The following is a 27,270-nucleotide window of genomic DNA, read 5'->3' on the forward strand; positions in this document are numbered from 1 at the left end:
CCAATATCTCCCCTAGAATTCCCCCCGATTTCTCCCCTAGAATTCCCCCCGATTTCTCCCCTAGAATTCCCCCCGATTTCTCCCCTAGAATTCCCCCCGATTTCTCCCCTAGAATTCCCCCCAATATCTCTTTTAGAATTCCCCCCAATATCTCCCCTAGAATTCCCCCCATATCTCCCCTCTTCCCTTTTCTCCCCCCAAAAAGGTCTCAATTCCAGGCAATTAATCCCCATACCAATAATTCATATATTGATTCTCCTCATTCCTTTCAATAGGTAAAAATATACCACACCAAGCGAATACACCCCAAAAATTACAATCTGGACCTATTCGCGTTATCCAGTCCCATCCCAATACGGCATCCACTCTTCGATTAATTATCCATAAATCCAATATCTCCACTCTATTGCCCAACATCACTTTTAATTCTACTCTTCCCATCACGGCTATTTCTGATCCATCCAACTGTCGGATCTTGATGTCTTCGCTTTCAATCATTCCATCCGACCAAATACTCCGAAATTTCTCATATCCCATCACAGAGATAGCAGCCCCGGTGTCAAATAACATGCAAACCATATTCCCATTCAAATTAATCCACACTCTAGGGCAAGGATCATGAACTATTTTCTCTTGGATCATATTTATACATTTCGACTTCTCCCTTTTATCTTTATAATTTAATTTTTCCATTTTTCTGAAAAACCGCTTCTCGACCTCTGTGGTATATTTTTTGCTATCATATAGTCACAAATACCGACATTCTCTTGCCACATGTCCTTCCTTGTGGCATCGAAAACATATATTATCTAAATTTCTACTCTCTGTTAAATTGGATATTTCTATATCCTTATTTTTTTTGCTTTCAAGAATTCTCACATTTGGAGCCATTTGAGCCATATCTCTCTGTGGAAAACCGCCCCTTGTATTGAAATTGGCAGCATTGCATTCCTCTCTATTGTGACCAAATCGCCAACAATCCGCACAACTTAATTTATCACGTTTTCCCGGGCAATAAGGAGCTATATGTCTATATTTTCCACATTCGAAACATTTCGTTTCTTGGCAATCTCTTACTATATGGCCCCTTTTTCCACAATTATAACAATTTACATTTTCTCTCCCTCGTGGATTAAAACCTGGCCTTATTTCCATTCGCCTTCCCTGCGAATTTTCTCTTGACCATCTATATGGCCCCACTTGATTGTTATATCCAGACCTTCTATAACTGTCCTTTCTGTGTGTTATCTAGTGTTGTTAATCGACTGAGTCGAGTCGACAGTCGAAAACTGAGTGTTATGAACTCGAGTCGTGAACTCAAGTATATATATTTTATTATATCATTGAAAACAAACTCCCTTTTTTGCTTAAAAATACAGCTAAAGCATTATAGGTAAACCGAATGTTAAAGACTCAATTTGGCGCCAATTTTTATTATTTTTTGATAGCCCTTTAAAGAATATTTTTACTTACAATATGATATATAATTAGTTTTTGAGATATAAGCATTTTAAAAATTTTACAGATTTGAGCCCCTATATCTCAAGAACCAGGTGTTATAGCAAGCTAAAATAAACGGCTTTCTCATTTATTTACCCTTCTAAATAATTCCAGAAAAAATGAAATAAATGCGTGGATAAAATTTAATTTTAACTATTTTATATAATTATTTTTTTTGCAAAGTCCTGTCTGATAATTTTTATATTTTTTATTTATTTTATAAACAGACAAAGTTAGATCATGTTTTTTTTTCAAATAATATTTTATTTTTTGTTTATAAATTTTTTTATGTACATGATGAGAATTTATTTTTTAAATTAAAATATAAATCATTTTTGTTGTTGCTATTGTATTATTTTTTTATAATATTTTTTATTTAAAAAAAAAACTTTTCTATAATTCAAAGATTCAAACATTATGGTCTAATCAACAAATTCTTGAATAATATAAGAGATATATAAAATAGTGATGTTTTGGACGGCCTGATTAAGATTTTAGCCAAATTAATATTATGCAAGATTGGAGATTTGGCAAATAGAGGTAAAAACCTTTCTGCCATATATGTGTAAAATCTACAGGCTTACAAAATATAATTTTGGTTATAATCTTAATTGGGCCGTTCAACAATGCTAATATAAAACAGCTAAAAATTTATTATTAATACTTTCTAATTTTCGTGAAGAGCTTAAATTCGAGCATAAATTTATTTGATCAAAATTATTCCTCAATAATTTAAAAGAGATATAGAACTTAGCTAAAAAGTTATCTAATATTTTTTAATTTTCAAGAAGACTTATTTAGGACACAAATTATTTCTTCTGCTTAATTAACATTTCCTCAATAAAAAAAAAGTTTAATTTAATATTCTTATTTAAAAATTTTTACATAAAAAAAAAAAAAATTCTTTGAATCTCCTACAAAAATACGAATCAAATCAAATATTTACATAATTCGTGTTTTGAATCGAATAATTATATTATTCATATTAGTACGAATTAAATAATTCCTTATTCGTATCCGTTCGAATAATGAAAACATTATTGGATTTGATTCTTCGAATATTCGATGCCAAAAATTAAATTCTTCAAAAATATATTCAAAAAGGATATTAAAATTTAATAAGTGATTTATAGATGTTGAAAAAAAAAGTAAAAACTTTTCAAGGAACTTTTAAATACTTAAGAATCATGTCAAATATTTCTGGGTTTGAATATTTCTGAATAATTTGAAATATTAACAAATAATTTGGAATATTTAATTACGAATAATTTCTAATATTTATAAATTATTTCAAATAAGAATAATTCGATCGAATAATAGATAAAAAAAAATATTCCACAGATAATATATTTTCTATATTCGATTCGAATCAAATAATTTTTTTATTCATAAAATACGAATCTTATGAAAATTGAATAGTGAATAATTCGTTTTAGGTATAATTTTATTTTTTGTTAAATTTTACTCAATTTTCTACAAAAGAAAATGATGATATTAAAGTTCGAATCCAATATACTAATACAGAATTTTATTTTAAAAAAATAGGGGTTTTGAAATCTTTATGATTCTAAAACGAGAAACGATTATATTTTCTTTAAAATAATTCTTTGTATTACACAATATTTATTTATTTTGTAAACATAAAATAACTTTTTAACATCTAATATATATAATCTCCATAATCACGTGATGATCGTTTTCGTATCTCCGTAATGTATTTAAAATTTAAGGAGACTGTATAGTGTAATGTTAATTTATCTAATATATATATAATCTCCATAATCACGTGATGATCGTTTTCGTATCTCCGTAATGTATTTAAAATTTAAGGAGACTATATAGTGTAATGTTAATTTAATCTCCATAATCACGTGATGATCGTTTTCGTATCTCCGTAATGTATTTAAAATTTAAGGAGACTATATAGTGTAATGTTAATTTAATCTCCATAATCACGTGATGATCGTTTTCGTATCTCCTTAATGTAGTGTTGTTAATTAGTTGATTTCTTCCGACTAAGACTAATAGTCGTAGTCGAGGAAATCGACTAAAAACTTTAGCGACTAAATTAGTCGATTAGTCGACTAAAAACGACTAATTAGTCGACTAAAACGACTAATTAGTCGACTAAAAATGACTAATTTAGTCGACTAAAAACGACTAATTTAGTCGACTAATCAGAGAAGATAAACAAAAAGAAGTAAAGTGAGAATTTGTCATTAAAATAACTATATGAGTTATATATAAGTTATTTTTAATATTTTTTGAATTTATTTATTTTTGAAGGAACAGGTTAAAATTATAAATTGTTATTTTTGAACTTTTTTAAAATTATTTTAAAGCAAGGTATAAATATATATTGTAAACATGTTGAATCAAAATTTCAGTGAAGATGTACCATAGAAAAGTGACAATTGTCATAATCGTCATTTTTAAGTTTTTTTTGAAGCATATGGGTAAAAATATATATTGTAAACATGTTATATTTAAATTTCAGTGAAGATGTACCATAGAAAAGTGACAATTGTCATAATCGTCATTTATAGGTTTTTTTGAAATTTTTTGAAGCAAATGGGTAAAAATATATATTGTAAACATGTTAAAATAAAATTTAAGCGAAGATGTACCATAGAAAAGTGACAATTGTCATAATCGTCATTTTTAAGTTTTTTTGAAATTTTTTGAAGCAAATAGGTAAAAATATATATTGTAAACATGTTAAAATAAAATTTAAGCGAAGATGTACCATAGAAAAGTGACAATTGTCATAAACGTCATTTATAGGTTTTTTTTGAAATTTTTTGAAGTAAATGGGTAAAAATATATTGTAAAAATGTTATATTTAAATTTCAGTGAAGATGTACCATAGAAAAGTGACAATTGTCATAATCGTCATTTTTAAGTTTTTTTGAAATTTTTTGAAGCAAATGGGTAAAAATATATATTGTAAACATGTTTTATTTAAATTTCAGTGAAAATATATATTGTAAAGATGTTAAAATAAAACTTCAGTGAAAATGTATCATAGAAAAGTGACAATTGTCATAATCGTCATTTATAGGTTTTTTTGAAATTTTTTGAAGCAAATGGGTAAAAATATATGGTGATAAATTTTAAATAACTAATAAAAGTTTAAATTTTTAAATCGGTCAGCACTTTTAAAATTAGATGGAAGGGCGTAGGCTAAAAAAACCCAGCTTGTTTCAGCAATTATTTTAAAGATCTTAAAATTAACGATTATATTAATTGTCATATGTCACATCCTCATTTAAATTTTAAATTAACATGTTTACAATTTATTTTACTCTGTTACTTCAAAAAAGTTAAAAAAATAATGATTATGAGAATTGTCACTTATCTATGGTATATCTTCACTGAAATTTTAATATAACATGTTTACAATATATATTTTTACCCATTTGCTTCAAAAAATTTCAAAAAAACCTAAAAATGACGATTAAGACAATTGTCACTTATCTATGGTACCATCTTCACTGAAATTTTAATATAACATGTTTACAATATATATTTTTACCCATTCGCTTCAAAAAATTTCAAAAAAACATATAAATGACGATTATGACAATTGTCACTTTTCTATGGTACATCTTCACTGAAATTTTAATATAACATGTTTACAATGTATATATTTTTACCCATTCGTTTCAAAAAATTTCAAAAAAACATATAAATGACGATTATGACAATTGTCACTTTTCTATGGTACATTTTCACTGAAATTTTAATATCATGTTTACAATATATATTTTTACCCATATGCTTCAAAAAATTCCAAAAAAACCTATAAATGACAATTATGACAATTGTCACTTTTCTATGGTACATCTTCACTGAAATTTTAATATAACATGTTTACAATATATATTTATACCTTGCTTTAAAATAATTTTAAAAAAGTTTAAAAATAACAATTTAAAATTTTAACCTGTTCCTTCAAAGAAAAAGAAATCCAAAAAAAAATATATTAATAACTCATATAGTTATTTTTATGACAAATTCTCACTTTACTTCTTTTTGTTTATCTTCTCTGTTTAGTCGACTAAATTAGTCGTTTTAGTCGACTAAATTAGTCGTCGCTAAAGTTTTTAGTCGAATTGTTCGACTAAAACTATTAGTTAGTCCTCTGTTAATCGACTAAATTTAGTCGATTAACAACACTACCTTAATGTATTTAAAATTTAAGGAGACTATATAGTGTAATGTTAATTTTTGCAAACGTTCTTTCAATGCAGCTCCCCTCAACTTTTTATTTTACGATAATAATAAATATATATTTTTTAAATTTTTTTTTGCCATCCCCGGGATTCGAACTTGCGACTTCACGACTGGAAGGCAAACGTTCTTTCAATGCAGCCGCATTCAACTTTTTATTTTACGATAATAATAAATATATATTTAATTTAAATTAACAATCAGTTTTTATTTTTTAAATTTTGCCGTTAATTTTCATTTATTATTGGATAAGAAAATTTTCAAATTATGGTAAGTAATAATTTACTGTCCAATTATTTTATTGTAATCTACTTACTAATATAGTTTGTAAAGCAAAGCAATATTGGAATTATAAGAAAATATTCAAATTGTGGTAAACATAATTATTTTATTGTAATCTACTTACTAATATAGTTTGTAAAGCAAAGACATTTATTACAGAGACCTGTAGGTAAAATTTTGCACATATATTGGAATTGTGGTAAACATAATTATTTTATTGTAATCTACTTACTAATATAGTTTGTAAAGCAAAGACATTTATTACAGAGGCCTGTAGGTAAAATTTTGCACATATATTGGAATTATAAGAAAATATTCAAATTGTGGTAAACATAATTATTTTATTGTAATCTACTTACTAATATAGTTTGTAAAGCAAAGACATTTATTACAGAGGCCTGTAGGTAAAATTTTGCACATATATTGGAATTATAAGAAAATATTCAAATTGTGGTAAACATTTTGCTGTTTTCAGGTTTATATATTAGCTGATATTTTTAAAGTTTAGTCTATATTTTTTATTTTTTGGGCATTTATTGTTAATAATTTTGAAAATTATTTTTAAAATTAGGGCATTTATTGATAATTATTTTTAAAATTTTGCCATTTATTTTATCCTATTATTTTGATTTTACAATGTTATTTATATATATTTTTTTAAGTGAGTTATATTATTTTATATAGATAATAATAACAATGGAGAATATAAATTCTCATATACCTCCAATTAAATCTCACACGAAAAGGATCAAAAATAATATAAATACATCTATAATTATATCCAAACAAACTCCAACTAATCTCATTTCAAAAAAGGTATTTTATTTTTTAGACAGTTAATACCTATTCTATAATACTATAATATTATAGGATAAATCTGATATGATTCTCGCTTGCTCTAGAAGATTTAAATTTCAAAACATTTTACCTAGCATTTTCCCTAAGATTAATCCATTAGTGGAGCAACATACCTGTGGCCTTATGAATATATTATGCCAATTTTGTCAATCTTTAAATTTTTTAGCTGAAAGACCTTCAGATGGTAGATTTACCCATTGTTGTCATAAAAGTAAAGTCAAAATTACTCAATCGCCATATATTGATTATTTAAAAAATCTCATATCTAACTCCTTAGATCCCTTGCACAAAAATTCCATGCATCATATTAGATCTTATAATAGTGCGATCGCCTTCGCCAGTATGAGAGCACAAATTTCAGAATTATCAGGTAATGGACCTTATTGTTTTAAAGTTCATGGGCAAATTTATCATCGCATTTATATCCCCAGACTGATATTCTACCTAAATTTGCTCAGTTATATGTGTTGGATACATCTCAGGCCATTGCAGGACGTCTTCAGCACCCTGCCAATTCTGATTGTGATATAAATATCATGAGACATTTAGATGAGCTTATACGCCAAATTAATCCCTATGCTTTAAGTTTCAAAACCTTATGGGAAGTTGAGAAAGCTGAGTTATCCCTTGCAGAACATTCAAATATATTACTGCCAAAGATTAATATGATATTTCGCGGAGATCGTTCTAGCGACCGTAGGCGGTATAATTTTCCTACAATTGATGACGTAGCAATGATTTTTACAAATGATGATGGGGAACCTCCCTTTAAGAGAGATATAAAAGTGTATCCTAGATCCAATGGGAATAATTTAGTAATTCATAACGTATTAAGCCCTAATTTAGACCCAATGGTTTACCCTGTACTATTTCCTCATGGAGATCCAGGTTGGAAGCCTACTATGATTGCTGAAGGCTTTGAAAATTCTGGGCGTTCAAAAATATCCATGCTACAATTTAAAATTGCCCGTTAAGCGGTTAGACTAAATATTTTTAACCCCCTTCTTAATGCCGGAAGGCTAACTCAACAATATATTGTAGATTCCTATCTACAAGTTGAAGCTAATAATCTTAATTTCATAAAGTTTAATCAGTCTAAATTACGCGTTGAGGAATATTCAGGACTAATGGATTATTTAGCCTCCGATTTTTCCAATAATATTAATATACCTATAGGACGGGCAGTTATTCTACCATCTTCTTTTCAAGGTTCTCCTAGAAACATGCAAGAGCGTTATCACGACGCAATGTCTATCGTCTTAAAATATGGCAAACCCGATCTTTTTATAACTTTTACTTGCAACCCAACATGGCCCGAAATATCTGAAAATCTTTTTAACGGTCAAACGCCTGCCGATAGACCTGATATAGTTTCTAGAGTTTTTAAAATTAAATTAGCTGCTTTTTTATCTGATATCACTAAAAATAACATGTTCGGGAAAACATTGGCATATGTTTATACGATTGAATTTCAAAAAAGAGGATTACCTCATGCCCATTTGTTGTTCATTATAAGTTCAGAGCATAAAATTGATACCGCTGAGGCTATAGATAAATTTGTATGTGCCGAGATACCAGATAGGACTAACAATTCACAATTATTTAACATTGTTACGCGTTTTATGATTCATGGCCCCTGTGGCATTCTTAATCCTCGATCACCTTGCATGGATAATGGCGTATGTACTAAAAATTTTCCTAAAGATTTTATAAATGATACAATAACAAATACTAATGAGTATCCTCTATATAAAAGAAGGGATGTAGGTTCTATATTAATATCCGGTAAACCTGTTGATAATCGTTTTGTTATTCCATACAATACCTACTTACTGTTAAAATACAATGCTCATATCAATGTTGAAATATGCACTTCTGTTAAATCAGTAAAATATATTTTAAAATACGTATATAAAGGTTATGATTGTGCAAATATCGATTTAAATTTAGAATCTCTCCCCCCTAAATATGATGAAATTAAAAGTCATTTAAAGACTCGGTATGTTAGCTCATGTGAAGCGATGTGGCGGTTATTAGAGTATCCCATGCATGATCGTTCACATGCCATTATTCGATTAGCTCTCCATATGCCTTTTAAACAATCTGTCTATTTTCAACAAGGCGATGAAAGGGAGGCTTTCAAAAGAGCTAATTTACATAAAACTACACTTACTGCTTGGTTTCTCTTAGATCAATTTAATCCTTGCGCCAGACAATATCTATACATTGATATTCCTTATCACTATGTTTTTGTCAATTATATCTGGCAAGAAAGAAAACGTGGCCATCAATCTATCATCTCTAGAATGTTTTCTACCGATATTAAATGTGGAGAACGGTTTTACCTACGCCTACTTCTTCTTCATGTTCCTGGAGCAAAAAGCTTCGATTTTTTGAGAACTGTTGATGACATTTTGCTAGATACCTTTAAGGAGGCTGCTATCAAAAGGCATTTATTTTCTGATGATAAAGAGTGGGAGCATTGTCTTGAGGAGACATCCTTATTTCAAATGCCTTTTCAATTTAGGCATACTTTTGCTTTTATATGCGTTTTCGGTCAACCTCGAAATCCTGCATTTCTTTGGGATAAATTCAAATCTTACCTAATTGAGGATTTCTTGCGCACTAATTCTGAGTCACTTGCCATTAATTTAGCTTTACACGATATTTCTAATACCCTTAATGCTCACGGGCTACATTGCAACAATTTTAATCTCCCTATCCCTGAGCCTATTCTTCAACCAAAATTATATGATTCAGTAACGGAGACAGCTAAGGCTTTGGTAATGTTATCCAGTTTAAATCCTTTACAAAAATATGCTTTTGAGCTAATTATCCATGCAATAGAAGATATTTCATGTACCATTAGATATTTTTATCTTGATGGTCCAGGAGGATCAGGAAAAACTTATCTTTACAATACTTTAATACATTATCTTAGAGGGCAAAATAAAATTGTATTACCATTTGCTACTACAGGAATTTCATCCATACTACTAATTGGTGGAAAAACAATTCATAGTGGTTTTAAACTTCCTATACCTATTTTAGACACATCGGTTTCACGTATGAGACCTTTATCTACACAAGCTAAGGAACTTAAACTTGCCCATTTAATAATTATAGATGAATCAAGTATGATGACAAAACATGCTTTACGCTGTATAGATGCCTTACTTAGGGAAATTATGCAAATAAATACCCCCTTCGGTGGCAAAGTTATTTTATTAGGAGGAGATTTTAGGCAAACTTTACCAATTATACCTAGGGCTTCTAAAACACATATTATCGAATCATGTATTAAATCTTCAAATTTATGGCATGTTTTCCACCAAATTCAATTGACCCATAATATGCGCTCTCTTTCTGAGGAGGAAAGTTATATTAAATGGCTTCTACAAATAGGTGAAGGGAAAACACCTCTATTACCTTCCCCCCTTCCTTCCGACTATATAGAAATTCCCCTATCTATGCTTGGAGATTCTCTAATATCATCCATATATGGTGATTCCCTTTTACTTAATAATATTGATTATTTATCTAGCCGCATAATTCTAACTACAAAAAACGATATTGCATTAACATTAAATAACACTATCATATCAAAACTTCCATCCTCTTTAAGACTTTACTATAGTTCTGATTCATTGGTTTCCGATCACACAGATGAATCTCTCAACTATCCACCTGAATTTCTACATTCCCTAACACCTTTTGGAATGCCACCTCACATACTATCCTTAAAAGTTGGTACAATTATTATTCTTTTTCGCAATATGAATCCCACAAAAGGTTTATGTAATGGCACCCGGTTAATAATCAAAAGTATACATAATTATTTTTTGGACGCCGAAATAATTACAGGCACCAATAAAGGTTACAGGGTCTTTATTCCTCGCATTGATTTAACTCCGAGTGAATCACAATTACCTTTTATTTTAAAACGTCGCCAATTTCCAATTCTTCCTGCATTTGTTATCACAATAAATAAAAGCCAGGGCCAAACCTTTGATCATGTAGGATTATATCTTCATGAACCCGTATTTTCACACGGACAACTTTACGTTGCCTTAAGTCGTTGCACTTCTAAAAAAAATATAAAAATTATGATTGTTCCCACGCTTTTGCAAGGACATATGCTTTCAAATGAAAAAATATATACTAAAAATATTGTGTATACCTGTATTTTATAATACCATCCATATTACATACCTTCAGGTATAAGTAAACATACACATAAAGGATATTTTATAAAAAGAATTCAAATAACGTTTGAAGATATTCCAAACTTTTATTACTTTTGTCATGGATCTAGGTATATTTTAAAATTGTTTTTCTTTTTATTATATTTTAGACATGCTCTTAATGAAAAAATATATATATAAATATTGTATATACCTCTATTATATAATACCATCCATATTACCTACCTTCAGGTATAAGTATATATATATACTGTATATCTATATCTTATTTCCATTAAGGATATTTAAAAGTAACATTTTTTCAAAAAAAACTCGAATATATTCCAAACATTTATTCCTTTTGCCATGGATCTAAAAGAGGTTATTGTTTTTATATTCCTATTATATTTTAGATTTAAACGAATCAGTGTGTTAAATAAGTCTCTCATAGTCATAGCAAAAATAGTCAATATGTGCTTGGTCTATCATTTCATCATCCTCAACATGGAATAGGAAAAAGAACCCCCAAATAATCTTATTTTACAATGGTACTATTTAACTTTTATATATATGGATTTTGACATTCGATTGATTTGGGTTAAGGATTTATTGCGATGATATACCAGACTGATGCTTATTCTACATCCTCAGTTTTGGAAATATCTAATACTTACATTTTGGTAAAATTAATAATATTTTAATTTAACTTTTATAAATACAAATTTTGACATTCAAGGAAGAAAAATTCAAGACATTTTAATTTGGGCTAAGGATTTATTGCGATGATATACCAGACTGATGCCTATTCTACATCCTCAGTTATGGAAATTTCTAATACTTAAATTTTGGTAAAATTATTGATATTGTATATTTTTTATTATTTTCTTTTTTATATGGCTTCAAATGCGAGTGTGTTGAATGATAACTATCAAGTCTTAAGGTATCACATGTATTATACAATTTTTTTTCCACATCTTTGTCTCTTTGATATTTCTACCTTCTTTTTTTCATTCTTTTTTTCATCTCTTTGCTCCCCTAAAACCCATCTCCCACCTTCACGCGGTGGGGAGTGAACAGCAATGCTGACCAACGGGAGCTCTGGTACTCTTAGTTATTATATTCTTCATTTTGCCAATCAATTTATAATTTTCTACCTTTGATATATGAATCAGAAATATGATTCACAAATTTATTTACCTCTTTTTCTCCGAAATTTTAATATTTTTATAAAATAGACTATACACAAACTAGCTAATTACCCCTCAACCCCGTCATTCTTGACGGGTTATTAGCTAGTAATACAATAAATAAGATACAATATATATAAATAAAATATTTTATATATTATATCTCTAAATCCCTCCTTCCTCCGTCTCTCTCTCCCATTATTGTTATTATTCATATTCTTAAGCTTATTTTTTTTAAAATATTATATTTCTTATTGTTATTTATTACTTTGATTTTGCGCCTAGCTGGCACCACTAATTTTTTGTATATTTTTTTTTACAATTACTAAAATAAATAACTCACATTTTAAACTTTTTATTAATTATATTTTTTTATAATAAAATATTAATATAATATAAAAAAAATGACTTAATGCATCGGCATTTATATTATAAAAATTTTTAAAAATAATTTTTTTTTAAAAAAATTCCCCACAATTTCGTAAATTTCCCCCTTTTTATTTTTGGTAAATTTTTTAAAAATAATTTATTTTTTGATATATGATCTTTCTGGAAGGGGGAAAAATTAATCATTATTTTTTTTAAAAAAATGATTTTTAAGAATTTTATTTAAAATTGTTAAGAAAATATTTGAAATGTCAAGGTATGGAAAAATTTATTTTAAAAAAAAACAAATCAATCTTAAAATTTACCCGCCAAAAAAATGAAATAGGTTTACCGTCAACTCATCCAAAAATTTTATATAGACTTATCCTAGCCCACAATAGGAGTATCCAGGATTTTTCAAAATTCAAAGTTAGCGGTGGGTTGTAGGGTAATAATTATATAGCAGCTTAAGTCAATTTTTAGCAGGCTAAAAAAATCGGCTAAACCTAGTTTTTAGCCTAAAGCTATCACTTTGACCTTGGGATTTTTTCTTTGAAATATAGCGGCTCAGATTTGAAAGAAACAAATATAAATTATAACGCCTTAATGTTAACGGACTTTCTCCGGCAGGCGCTTATAGATTGAGCGGACATTTAGTCATTACCCAACTATAGTTGTGGGTGGGAGGCTTACCCGCTCATAACCCTCTAAACACGTGACAAAACGTGCATTAATTATATAGCATATTTTTGTATACTTCACCACAAATTCGCGTTTACTGTGAATTCAGGATAATCCTTGGCTAACTGCTAGTGCTGGCTAGTTTCAGAAAAATGGGATCCCTAAAAACAGTTTCTGACGGAACTCACTACCTACCAGATGTCAATTAAATAACAACTTTTTTGTATATCTTTTTTATTAATTATTTATCAAACTGCAAAATATTTTCATTGGGTTGTGTCCTAAATTAACAAAAATTAAATTCACAAACTTTCGAAACTTTAATGAAAATATATAAATAAGATAAGTCTATATTTTTAAACATAAAAATAAAAACATTTACAAAACATACTAGACATTCTAAATTTTAATATTTAAATATATACAATTTTAAAATTTTTCGAATTTTTTTTAAAAATTTTGGATTATAGCCTTTAAAACGAGTTTTATTTTGTAGTCACAAACTTTAAATAACAATATCCCATTAATTCACGTATGTGAACCATCTTTTAAAACCAGCGAACACTGCTACAACTTATTAACCAAATATTTTTTTTAGTGAATGTATGGAAAAAATTAATAAATTTTTTTTAAACTTTCCCTTTTTCTTAACATTTAAAAAAAAATGATTAAATGGTGTCTTTTTTATCCAAGAGTCTTTATGTTTGGTGCCTTTCTGCCCGGATGAATCTCCGGTTTTATTTTTGTCCAATGAATTTTAGGGTACTTTTGTCCGAGGTACTCTGTCCGGATCTTCATGTCCAGGACACTTCTGACTCGATTACCAAAAGAAAAGGAGGAACTGCTCTATAGGGGATGTTAAATTTATATTTAAAAAAAAGGTTTAGTAGGAGAATTTCTCTATTTAACTCCCTGTCTAGGCCTATGTGTCTATAACCTTTACCTCTCCTTAATAAAATTACTTCAGTTTGAACCGTGATATAAAGAGGAATCTTATTTTAAAAAGCGTTTTACGCGCGTTTCGTTTTATTTCTTTTTAATTTTATTGTTATTTATTAATTTTCAATGTTGTTTTATTGACCTTATGAAATATGTCTAACATAGGGTATCAATCGATAGCTAATCAAAAGATCTATTCAACTAAAGGTCAATCTTTCCCCCGTAATGGGCGAGTCTAGGTCTGGGGATCAGGAATATTTTTATAAACAAATTATAGATGGTATCAAATAAAAGCTAATTTAAATATCTTTTGACTCTAAGCATTCATTATTTGTCTTGATGAGTATGACTTGGTCTGGGGGGTGGGTGAAAAGGGGGGGGGGTAATAAGTTTTTTTGATATGGGTATCAAATAAAAGGTAATTAAAATGTTTTTATTATAATAATAATAATCACTTTAAGTGGGTGGGTCTAAGTCTTGGGGGGTCAGGAATATTTTTAAAAACATAAAAATCGATATGGATATCAAATAAAAGCTAATTTAAATATCTTTTGACTGAAAACATTCATTCTTGGTCTTGATTTGTATGACTTCGTCTAACATTCAATTTATATATTATAGAAATTTAAGAAAAATTCTGACGTCCTAAGCCCTAGACCCGACCATTTACTGTTATTTAGTATTATAGTCTTAAGAGGTTTCATTTATATTATATTTGATTTTTTAATATCAAATTATTATTTTTTAACCCTCCCTACTCCGGACCTAATCCAACCCATTAAGAGACCAAGAGTGAATACTAATATTTTAGTAGAAAAATATTTTAATTAGCTTCTATTTAATAGTCCTATTTTTAAGTTGATAAAAATATTCCTGATCCCCCAAGACCTAGACGAGTCCGCTTAAAGTGATTATTATTATATTACAATAAAAAAATATTTTAATTACCTTTTATTTGATAACCATATCAAATAAATTTTTTTTAACACCCCCCTGCCCCCTTTCATCCATTTTCCAGACCAAATCATACCCATCAAGACCAAGAATAAATGCTTTCAGCCAAAATAAATTTAAATTAGCTTTTATTTGATACCCATATCGATATTTTATGTTGATAAAAATATTCCTGACCCCTCAAAACCTATACCCGCCCCCTTTAAGTGATTATATACATAAATATAATGACTAAAATTTATATATCACTACTATTCTTTGTATGATATTTTAAACTAAAAACACTATTCTGTGTTTACTCTGTTTCAAATAATTAATTCACGAAAATTAATGTAAAATTCGTTTTAAATTTCAGCAATTTAACTAATAATTTCACACTACTGGTATAAATGTTTAATAAACTAATTTTTATCCCAAAAAATTTGTCTAAATTTATTTATATTAACGCTTTATTCGCTTTAATTATATTTGTACCCAGCGGTTTATTCGTTCTAAAAAAATTTGCAATAGCGTTTTATTCGATCTGATAATATTTGCAAATATCAAGCGACTTACTCGCTTTATATTTTTTTTTAATAACGCTTTACTCGCTTTAAAAATATTTGCGAATCTCCCGCGTTTTATTCGCTTCAATTTTTTTTGTAACAAGGCTTTACTGGTTTTAAAATCTTTACAAATCTCCAGCGTTTTATTCGCTTCAATTTTATTTGTACTAGTTTTTTTCGCTTTACTAATTCTTGTAAATCTGACAGCGGTTACTCGCTTCAACTTTATTTGCACTAGCGCTTTTTTCGCTTTACTAATTTTTGTAAATTTCACAGCGGTTATTCACTTCAATTTTATTTGTACTAGTGCTTTTTTCGCTTTACTAATTTTTGTAAATTTAACAGCGATTATTCACTTCTTTGTATAACGCTTTCTTTTGCTTTAACAATATTTAGAAATTTCCCAACGATTTATCGTTTAAATTTTATCTAGCGCTTTTTTCGCTTTGACAATACTTAGAAATTTATCAACGATTTATCGTTTCAACTTATTTGTACTAGCGCTTTTTTCGCTTTATCAATATATGTAAATCTCCCCGCGATTAACCTCTAGGTTCTGGTGTTCAATCAATATGGCACCAATTTCCTAATACTATATATTATTTTCCTTTTTAATTTATTTATCTATTTGCTCTTCAAATATAACAATTTTTTAAAAAGAAGAAAAAAAAATAATAATGTGTTATAATTTCTTCTTTTTCAGGGTTTTTATAACCCCCATAAATAATAAAAAAAATAATATTGATAAAAAACAAATAATATCGATTAAAAGAAATAATATCGACAAAATTATAATATTGATAAAAAACAAATATCGATTAAAAAAATATTGGTAATAATAAAGAAAAACAATACACATAAATTTAAAGTATGCATGCCTCTCACAGTAATGAGTAACGGTAACGTGTTTCTTTTTCTGACTATAAGTAACGCAAAATATTACTCGTTGCTTCAAATTTTTCTTAGAAAAATATGGAAAAAACATATTTTACTGAATTATAAAAAAAATTTTATTTATTTTTTTAATTTTATAAATAATTTAAGCCGAGTTTTTAATTCACATGAACCACCAAATTAATATATTTTTATTTTAAATCTTCGTTGTTAAATTTTCAGTTAAGATTATTAATTAATTAATATTGAATCAATAAATGTATATAAATTTATATTCTTACTTAAAAAAAAGTATGAAAAAAGAATATACCCTTACCTGAAAACCCTTTCTATACTCAAATTACAATTTAATGACAACTAAATAACTGTAATCTTGTCTAAAAATTTCTTTTACTAATATCATTTTTTTTAATAATCAATTTCATAAGAAAGAAAAAAAAAGTCATAATCTGCATTTTTTATCAGAAAAATCACAATTATAAAAAAAATCTCATAATATTCAATAATATTTTTTTACAATTATTTTCGAACACAAGAAAAAAATATAATCACGTGTTCTTTTATGATAATTATAATCCAATCAACCTTATTTATTTTGGTTATTGGCATTATACAAAAATTAATATAAATTCATCTATAAAACTACGACAATTATTATTATATTATATTTTATAAAGAATTATGTCAATTGAATATTTTCTTAAATATTTTAACCTCAATTCAGGGGATTCGTTCAAGCTGTGCAGCCATTCTTAAGGAAAAAATGGGATATCTGATTAAAATGGTTATAAAAAAATTGAACTCTATCTATAAATCCATGAAATTTAAATGGTATTATTAAGGAGAATGCCAAAAATTTGACGAATCTTGCGATAAATCCAAATTACAGAGCAGATAATGACTAGTCATTCATAGATGAATATTGTATGGCTATATATAATTTAATTGGTAATGGAACCTGTTCCTATGGCTCTTTCAATTTTAAAGAGAGAAGAAACAAAAAAATTTAACTGCTGGGCCAAAAATTTCTGGCCTGCTTATACATAAAAAATCTGATAGGGCCTGACAAATTTTTGATTTTTTGTAAACCTGGGTTCTAAATATATCTTAATATATTATTTTGCAATCACTGTTATGTTAAAAAAATGGATTTCATGTTATCTTGTATCAATAATTATTTGAAGTTTACAATAGAAGTCTTTATTTCAAGAATTAATATTTTAAGGGGGGGGGGGTATAAAAAATATATTTGAATGGGGGCAAATTTGGAGAGTGGGGGGAGGGGTTACCGATATCACTTTTGGAGGCAGATCAGATCTGATATTCCCGATATTAAATTGATATCGGCCAATTACTGATCCGATATCACATCTAATTTTGTATTAAAGATACCAATGGTTTTAATTTGTAATATACTTTTTATTAGTATAACATCTATAATTTAATTATACCATAACTTATGTCATTTAAATATATTATAATGATCAGTTAAAGTTTATATTCAATTCTATTGCAATTCTAAAAGTATATAAAATATTTTTTTTGTTAAACCACTTTTATATAATAAGTAATAACATTAATCTATATACATAATAATAATAAGTAATAAACAAATATATTATGAAATTTGAATAAATATTTAAAACAATATTTAACATTAATATATCAAAGATTTCTTTTTAGAAATACCAAAATTTCCAAATCAGCCTACGGCAATGGTAACTGTTAATCACCAGCTTGAAGAGATTATTGCACACTTTTATAAACAGAATGTGCAAAAAAATAACAATATGGCAAGATGTTTAATTAATTATCATTATTTAAAAAATATAGATTTCAATTTTATTTATAAAAATAAATGATTTAAGATAACTTTTTTTAAAAAATTTATAACATTTTATTTTTGTTAAAGACACCATTTTATATCGGATCGGATCGGCAAATTTTATAATATTGGCCGGTAACCGATATTTTAAAAAAGGTGAAATATCGGCCCGATCTGATCCTAAAAAAATATCGGTACATCCCTAGGTTAGAGTTAAAAAAAAATCAGGTGTAGGTTTTAATTTTTTTAGAGGGGAGTTAGTGGCTTATGGGAGAGTAGAAATAGAAGCCGGCAAATGAATTTAAAATATATATCCATAACTTTTATAAATGTAAATTTTAGTTTTGAAAAACAAATTTAAAAATTTATTCTTAAGAAAATGGAGAATATTTTCTTTTAAAAACGTACTTTCTAAATGAAATATGAAGATAAGTTTAAGTTAAGAAATATATCTAACTTTTCAAATTAAATATTTTTTTACAATTTTTATCTCATATCTAAGATGCATATTTGTTATACTGCTCAACTCTGTCAAAGATATGTTTAATAACTTTATACAATTATTTTTTAGTTATCTTTAACCCTTTAGGTATTCTCATAAAATTAATATGCCATATTTTTAAGAGTGAATATAAAATTTTAAAAATATAACCTCCACACACACATGAAAAATTAATAATATATTCATGGTGGTTTCATTTTATATGAACAACTCCTTTAGAAGTTATAAAGATTGAAATGTGGTTTTATATTTGCAAAACCATAACTGAAAGGGTTAAATATACAAGCTAAAAAAAATTATTGGTTTATGACATATTATTTTTACCTCAATAAAATCTTCTACAGCTTTGAAGGATGCAACCTTTTTGGCAATTGACAATCCTGCATCATCATTGGTGATACATTCCATTTCTTAAATAGATTAACCAAATAAAAAATATTTTGGAATCAGTTCTATGACATCTTTTTTTTAAATAATAGAGAATGTTTTATAAATTAAAATTTAAGGGTATAACAAAGTCAAATTTTTTTTAAAAAAAAGGTGCTTGCATTTATGTGTTCAAACTTAATTTGATAAATTTTGAAAAATATACCCTTTTTGTCAAAAAAAAAGTTGAATTTTAATAGAAATGCATGTCAATAAAGAGCACATTTTTTAAAAAAAAAAAAATTATATCTAAATAATCTTGTGGCAAATTGTGATGATTTTTAAAAATAAAATATTGTTATTCAAAGGTGTTCATAATTAATATATAATTCATGTTTTAGATGCAAAGAAATTATATAATCATATAAAACAAATCATATTCTATGAATACTTGGTTAATACAATGAGAAGGGTTGGTAGTACCGCTGATATTTGCAACAAGTTTTTAAAATTTTTGAAATGACTTGTATCCAAGTGGTAATGATGTATAGCGTTGAACGTTTTTGATTTTTTATGTTTTTCATTAAAATGTAACTGATATCAATGTTATATCGTCAATAACGATTTTTGTATCATATGGAGTAATATATTGAACTAAATTTTACTAGATAATAATTTATTATTAAATTAATGTTCTACAAAAGTTGTAAGAATTAGAATGAAACATTCTATTCTATTAAATACTTTTCGTTTTCCCTTTATAAATTTTTAAAATATTTAATTAATACTTGTCGGATATGATAAGAATTTGTATTAAAATGAATAATATTCTTCCAGTTTCAGCAAGTCTTTGAAGATATATCTGTGAAAGGTTTATTTATAAATTAATATAAACTAGTAGAAAGCCCGTCAAAAATGACAGGGAATGAGATTTTTATTCCTTTTTTACGATAGATGTCATGCCAGGTTCAAGCTCACAATATTAGGAAGCATCCAAGATCTTTCAATTATGAAAAAGTTTATCAAGCCCAGCTCAACCCTTAATAATTTGTAAAAGATATTCCCAAGTCAGGTGCAAGCTAATATTAATTTTGAGGTTCCAAGCCCAGTCCTACCCATTATAATTTTGAAATTTTTTCCCGCCTCGGAGATAGTTAAATATTTAATAGCATCACATGAACGGGAAATATCTTACCAATTAGTCTATTTGGAAAAAAAAACATGTAAATTCCGTATTAAGGGAAACTGGGAAGGCCTGGGCCCACTTATTAGAGAATCATGACAAATAAAATAAAAATAACCGACTCTTATACTTTTTTTTAATATGATAAATTAAAATTATATCTAAAAAATATGTTGTTTATTATATAGGGTTATGGTTGTTTAATGTATGTCTTGCATTTCTGAAATTATTTGTCAAAGAATTTGATAAGAGATATATAATATATATTTTTTTATGTTAAGTAAAAAAAATGCTGTCTATTTAAATTACAAAAATGCTATTAAACACTAATGAAACTTATATGCAAATTATTTATATATTTTTTAAGATATTTTTTTTTATTGACATATAAATTTAGGATATTTTTTTACAAAATAATGAGGAATATTTATTATGTATTGATAAAATTAAGAGCAAATCCTTGTTGAAATTTTAATTTTTGATGGAAAAAGTTACAAAATAAATCTTCGGTCGTCTGGAGAGGAAATAATTAATGTATAATTTTATATCATTTAGGGTTGTAGATTGAAGTAATGACGGACTACCAAAGCAGTGTACAAAACACAATGTGTCCTGATAAAGATGATATGCCTATGCCTTGAGATGCTGGTAAAAGAAGAAAGCAAAACCATATTTCTGTCAATGTCAGCATTGGTATCCCCCTCTAAAATAGAATCATGAAAGACAATGTTAACTAAACCATAAAACGATCGTAAGTATTGTTATAAAGGCCACGACAGAACTACTGCATATTTTTCCATTAATAAAGTTGATGAAATTGGCTGTACAGTGCATTCAAGTTTGAACACGCAAAACGATATTTCTGTCAATGTCAGCATTTGTATCCCCTTCTAAAATAGAATCATGAACGAGAATGTTAACTCAACCATAAAACGGTTGTAAGTATTGTTATAAAGGCCACGACAGAAATAGAAATACTGCATATTTTTCCATGAATAAAGTTGATGAAATTGGCCGTACTGTACATTCAAGTTTGAACATTCCTCTAAATATTCATGAAAGTTTCTCAGAGATTCGGATAAAGTAATATTTATATTAACTCCTAGTGAAGTGAATGGTACAGAATTAAATGTTTATATTAGTTAAAAAATAGGCGGAGGTGGCATAGGGATTGTGGTAGTGGTGATAGAAATATCATTTGGAGAAATGGGTGAAAATTAAATAAACATAGATATAAAATATAAAATAAAAAAAACAAAATAAACCTCCAGATGAGTTTATTTCAAGCGTAGTTCTTTATTATTTTGTCTACCATAACTCTAGAACGGGTAAGGCGTTTGTTTAGTCCTCATTATTTTGTTTATCTTTAATAATAGATTCATCATGTTTTGTAGCAATGTGAGGAATTAGGGTTAGCCTAGACAAATAAAGAAATCAGGCAAAAATATAAATAAACTATTGTTGAAATTAAACAAACATTAAAATAATGTAAAACCGATAGATGGGTCAACATTAGATGCATATTTCTAGTAGTTGGAGGGCTATCATCAAAAAAAAATTTGGGGGGACTTTCAAGCCTATTATGATATTCTAAAAGTTAAAAAATAACATGATGAATGTAATGTTATTAAGATTAAGTTTAATTAATTGTAAGGTAATTAAAAAATAAGTTTAAAAAAGGAGGGGAAAAAGAAGGTATAAATTATTATATTATAAAAATAATAAAAATTAAATTAAAGGAATTGATAAGGTTTTGAGAAATAGTGGTTAATAGATAATAGAGATAGAAAGAAAAGGATGAGATAATAAAATTTAGTGATAAACAAATTCATTAAGGAAGGGGAAAAAAATAAAGAAAGAGTTATTTATAAAGATTAGAGATTATAAATAAGTTAGGATAAGAATATTTAAATATTTGAATATACTTGATTATCTTCTTAATTATTTGTAAGTACTGATAAAAATTGTGAGTATGTTCAAAATAAATATACAAGTTGAGTATCTTTAGAGATTTCATTAATGTGTAATTGATAATATGAGATGAAAATTGATAAGGTGATCTAAAAAATAAAGAAAGGATTATGTGAAATATTAGCCTGAATCTTTTTATTCACATTTCATTCATATTTAGAAAGTTGAAGGAATATTGTTTATATCAATTCAAAGACGATTTTTCAAATCTCTCAATCCATGTTAGGTATGTGTACACCATCAATTCTAGAAATTCCATTTATCTGTTTTTATAAAATAAATAAATAAAATCAACAAATAAAAAAGATAAAAATAAATACATACCGATGACATGACGTAGCGATGACATGACGTCACGATGACGTAGTGAGGACATCGGAAAATTATAATATAGATAATATAATATATTTATAGGATGTCATTTTCCCTTCAAGTAAGCTTTATTTAGAAAACTATATTGGATTGAGAAATTTAAACTTACATACAAAAGGATCTATTATAATGATTTACAAAAAACGTCAATCAAATTTAGCCAATAGTTTTCTTTTAAAAAAAATTTCTCAAAAAGTAATCTTACAAATCTTAAGGCAATAGTAATTTCTATCATGTGATGCTATATTATATATTTTATTTTTAATGGTGATTTTAAATACTACCCAATATATAGACCTGTGCGCCCCCGGCTCACGCCAGCAATTTTATTCACGCCGGAACAGCCGCCGATTGAGATCAGCGGCGTGAGTCTGCTAGCTGCCGATTTTTCTTATGGCGGCGGCGCGGCGTGTATAATATTTAGGATGTTGTTCAATTATATTTATATATTAAATTATTATTATTTAAATTTGAATATTAACATTAATATAATAAAACATGAATTGTATTCTATTGCTTTATATAATAGAATAGTGTATATCCTTTACATTCATTCATACACCATATTCATTTCGGCTATATTAATTATTTTTATGGATTTGCGCGTTTTAAACCACCCTATATACAATTATGAAATAACAACTCTCTCTACTAATCAAAAATCAAGTTATGTGTGGTAGTACTTTGGAAATCTTATTTTGAAGAATGAGAATAAGAAAAGCACGATAATGCCTGATTATATTTATTTTGAACCTTGTTTAAAATTGTGGAAAAAAAGATGAGGAAGATTCGGATAAAAATAATCCATTTTCACAGTAATTTATTTTAATTTTAGACTTATATATATATATAATTTATATTTTAGTTATGATATCAAATGTTATAGCAAAAATATAAGTACGAGTAACCTTTCTCCTCACTTACTTAATGTGCATAAAATATCAGAAAAAACTAATAATAATAAATCCATTCAAACTCTAAAAATGTTTCTAAAGCCAACGCCAACATGTAGCAAGAATATAAAAGATAAAAAATGGCTCTTAGGTTAATATTAATGTTTATTAATATTCATTTTAAATTTTTAAATGGTTTGTTAAATTAATTTTATTAAGCTCTATTTGTTCAAAACAACTAAATTTTTTAGTTTGTTTTGTCAGCTCTTATTTTGAGAACTTTTTAATGTACAAACTTAATATATAATTTATTAAAATAATTATGTAAAACTTTAAAACAACTAAATTTTTAGTTTGTTTATTGTCAGCTCTATTTTGAGATCCAATGCATAAACTTATGTACAATTTAAATTAATAAAATAATTATGTAAAACTTTAAAACAACTAAATTTTTAGTTTGTTTATTGTCAGCTCTATTTTGAGATCTTTTTAATGTATAAACTTAATATATAATTTATTAAAATAATTATGTAAAACTTTAAAACAACTAAATTTTTAGTTTGTTTATTGTCAGCTCTATTTTGAGATCCTTTTAATGCATAATTTAAATTTATTAAAATAATTATGTAAAACTTTAAAACAACTAAATTTTTAGTTTGTTTATTGTCAGCTCTACTTTGAGATCCTTTTAATGTATAAACTTAATATACCATTTAAATTTATTAAAATAACTATGTAAAACTTTAAAACAACTAAATTTTTAGTTTGTTTATTGTCAGCTCTATTTTGAGAACTTTTTAATGTACAAACTTAATATATAATTTATTAAAATAATTATGTAAATCTTTAAACCAACTAATTTTTTAGTTTGTTAATTGTCAGCTCTATTTTGAGATCATTTTAATGCATAAACTTAATGTTTAATTTAAATTTATTAAAATAATTATGTAAAACTTTAAAACAACTAAATTTTTAGTTTGTTTATGTCAGCTCTATTTTGAGATCTTTTTAATGAATAGACCAATGATATTTGGAATAAACTTAAAATATATTTTATTAAATTATGTAATACTTTATTTTGAAAGTTCAAAACTAAATCAAATTTTTTATTTGTTTCTCTTTTTTAAATATCTTTTTTCTAATAGGGCGAAATTATGTTTTGATGTGCTGCTTAGATTTATTGCCATTTGATTCTATAAGCAATAATGGGATGACAGATTTTCTAAAGGTTTAAAATTTAAATAAAATGATTATTAAAAAATAAATTGCCTAAAAAAATAGAAATATAAGATAATTGATTCCTCGTCAGAATTGCCTAATAGGACAACTATTAGTCGGGGAGCACTTGATGATGTTTATTGTTCTATAAAGGCACATGTTTTAAACCTGATTGATGCTGGTCCAAAATTCTGTTCCATTACTTTTGATTTATGGAACGATCATTTCAAGCGGCGAAATTATATTATATTTAGTCTTCATCATTTAGATGAAAATTTTGATTTAAAATATTTTACCCTGGCAACCCGAAATGTGACTCAAAAGCATACTGGGGAAAACATATTATCGGAGATTGATGGTATCGAAGAGGAGTTTCATTTAAAAGCCAAAATAATACAAATGGTAACTGATGCAGGGGCAAATGTCAAAAGAAGCGTCAGATTGGGGGATTATGAGCATCATTTATGCTTAGGCCATGGACTACATAATTTGGTTACAGTTGATGGCATAAAAAAAGTTGCCAGAATTGATAATCTCCTTAAAAAAATTAGAGAAATTATTTCAGTCCCCAGATATCGAGTAGCTGATTTGGAATGTGAAATTGAAGATGAGCATCGTAAATGTCTCCAGTCAATTTATGAGACAGGTCATATCTTGGATATTGATGATTCTGATCCATACCTTGATGACCATTTTGATAACGAAGCGGGTAATAGAAATGTCATTACACCAACCAATCTATATAATACAAAAACGTTAAAATTAAATTGCCCTACCCGCTGGCACAGCATATTAATTATGCTAGAAAGTGTTCGTAGCGTGAACAAAAATCCTATTAATAATGTTTTGAATAAAATAGGAAAACAATGTTTAAAACTTTTTAATAATGAATGGGATATGATTGACGAGCTTTATGCCGTATTAATTCCATTCCGAGAGTCGATGGAATTTCTTTCCTCACAAAAGGGATCGACTATAAATTTAGGGTTATTATTTCGCAGTGAAATAGAAACCCACATACAGATCAATATATCTGATTCCTCAGATATTATTTGTTTAAAAGAAAATATGCAAAAAAAGCTTGACCATAGGTTTCCCATTACTGAACTTCAAGTTATTTTATATTTTTATTAATAAAATTATATTTTGAACATTAGATATTAGCGACTCTCCTTGATCCCAGATTTCAAAATCTGAAAATTGTGTCAGAATATTTAAATTCAAATTCTACTACATCATTGCAATTTTTAACAAGAAATTTAAACTTTTAGAAAATGATAAAAATGCACAAAGTGAAATCCAAGTTGAAGATAATGGGGAGACTTCCAGTTCTTATATCGCCAAAATAGCTCGTAAACATTCCATTCCAGGCAGTGATTATAACAATATAAGTAATTTAGAACAAGAATGCCATATTTTGTTAAGCCAAAATAATATCCCAGAAGAGGATGCATTAACCTTTTGGAAGAAAAAGCAACTGGAACTTCCTAGGCTTGCTAATTTATCTAGGAAGGTTCTTTGTATACCTGCAACCAGTACACCCAGCGAAAGAATTTTTTCCATTGCTGGATTAATACTCAATGCAAAAAGGACTTCTTTATGTCCCACCAATCTTAATAAAATTCTATTTATTCATGATAATTATAATTTAGCTAAATCTGAATTCTGATTTATTATATTTCTTACTTAATATTTTATTTGCATTCCAAATATATATTTGTTATAATAAAAATTAATAGAATATTACTAATATGTGTTGTTTATGTGACTCTGATTTGAGTGAAAATGCAATTCCTTAGTCTATTTCTGAGAATGAGAAAATACATGAATTTAAATTGAAGTGAGACAGGAAATAATTTAAGAAATAAACTATGTTAACAATGTGTTAGAAAAGAGCGCCAAATTATAAAAAAATGTAATACATTGATTTGTAAATTAAATTTATTAAAAAAAATTTTTTTAATAAATATCGCGCCGCCGCCGACAATTTAGTAGGCGGCGGCGAAATTGGCGCGCCGCCGAACGCCGATAAAAAATTTTAAAAAAACCGCCGCCGTCAATTGAGACATCGGCGCACAGGTCTACCAATATACCTCACCTGAAGACTTTAAAGATATTGGTAATTAATATTACAGATGATTTTATTTTAATAAATATTTCACATTGTTTACAAGGTCAAGATGCTTCAGATTTAGATAAATTATCAATAAATGGAAATCTATCAAATTAAGAATTATAGCTTAGCGTCAGAGGGTTAGGATTTAGATTTTCATAGTATCAATGCTTAAATTATCAAATATATTTTCTTACAATAAAG

At 27.1% G+C, this 27,270-nt stretch overlaps 3 protein-coding genes across 3 annotated transcripts in view; 2 read left to right on the plus strand and 1 right to left on the minus strand.

Moving 5' to 3' along the window:
- LOC135926197 (ribose-5-phosphate isomerase-like) overlaps positions 1 to 19,869 on the minus strand; it is a 59,008-nt gene extending 39,139 nt beyond the window's left edge. Inside the window, exons 1-2 of the mRNA XM_065461955.1 lie at positions 19,768 to 19,869; positions 19,275 to 19,360 (exon numbers count right to left, since the gene is read on the minus strand). Coding sequence (XP_065318027.1) covers positions 19,275 to 19,358 — 84 coding nt within the window. The 5' untranslated portion in view covers positions 19,359 to 19,360; positions 19,768 to 19,869. The remainder of the gene's footprint in view (positions 1 to 19,274; positions 19,361 to 19,767) is intronic.
- Positions 8,001 to 11,066, plus strand: LOC135925823 (uncharacterized). Its single transcript, XM_065461322.1, has one exon. It carries the CDS (start codon positions 8,001 to 8,003, stop codon positions 11,064 to 11,066), a length of 3,066 nt encoding a protein of 1,021 aa, XP_065317394.1.
- On the plus strand, positions 19,780 to 26,622 carry LOC135926820 (uncharacterized). Its single transcript, XM_065462750.1, has 5 exons — positions 19,780 to 19,817; positions 23,708 to 23,886; positions 24,881 to 24,963; positions 25,017 to 26,066; positions 26,209 to 26,622. The coding sequence occupies exons 1-5, from the start codon at positions 19,780 to 19,782 to the stop codon at positions 26,620 to 26,622; spliced, it is 1,764 nt and encodes a 587-aa protein (XP_065318822.1).
- The last annotated feature ends 648 nt before the right edge of the window (positions 26,623 to 27,270 follow it).

Source organism: Gordionus sp. m RMFG-2023, chromosome 3 (assembly GCF_954871325.1).
Source record: "Gordionus sp. m RMFG-2023 chromosome 3, tfGorSpeb1-WG-v2, whole genome shotgun sequence".
Taxonomy (NCBI): Eukaryota; Metazoa; Nematomorpha; class Gordioida; order Chordodea; family Parachordodidae; genus Gordionus; species Gordionus sp. m RMFG-2023.

What these genes read in the sequence shown, in the direction of transcription:
- LOC135926820 (XM_065462750.1), top strand. Translation starts at nt 19,780, where the DNA reads ATGAGAAGGGTTGGTAGTACCGCTGATATTTGCAACAA. An exon ending in GGATGACAGATTTTCTAAAG is followed by an intron (nt 24,964 to 25,016) that starts GTTTAAAATTTA and finishes CTAAAAAAATAG; the next exon opens with AAATATAAGATAATTGATTC. An exon ending in TTCCCATTACTGAACTTCAA is followed by an intron (nt 26,067 to 26,208) that starts GTTATTTTATAT and finishes ATTTTTAACAAG; the next exon opens with AAATTTAAACTTTTAGAAAA.
- LOC135925823 (XM_065461322.1), top strand. Translation starts at nt 8,001, where the DNA reads ATGGATTATTTAGCCTCCGATTTTTCCAATAATATTAATATACCTATA.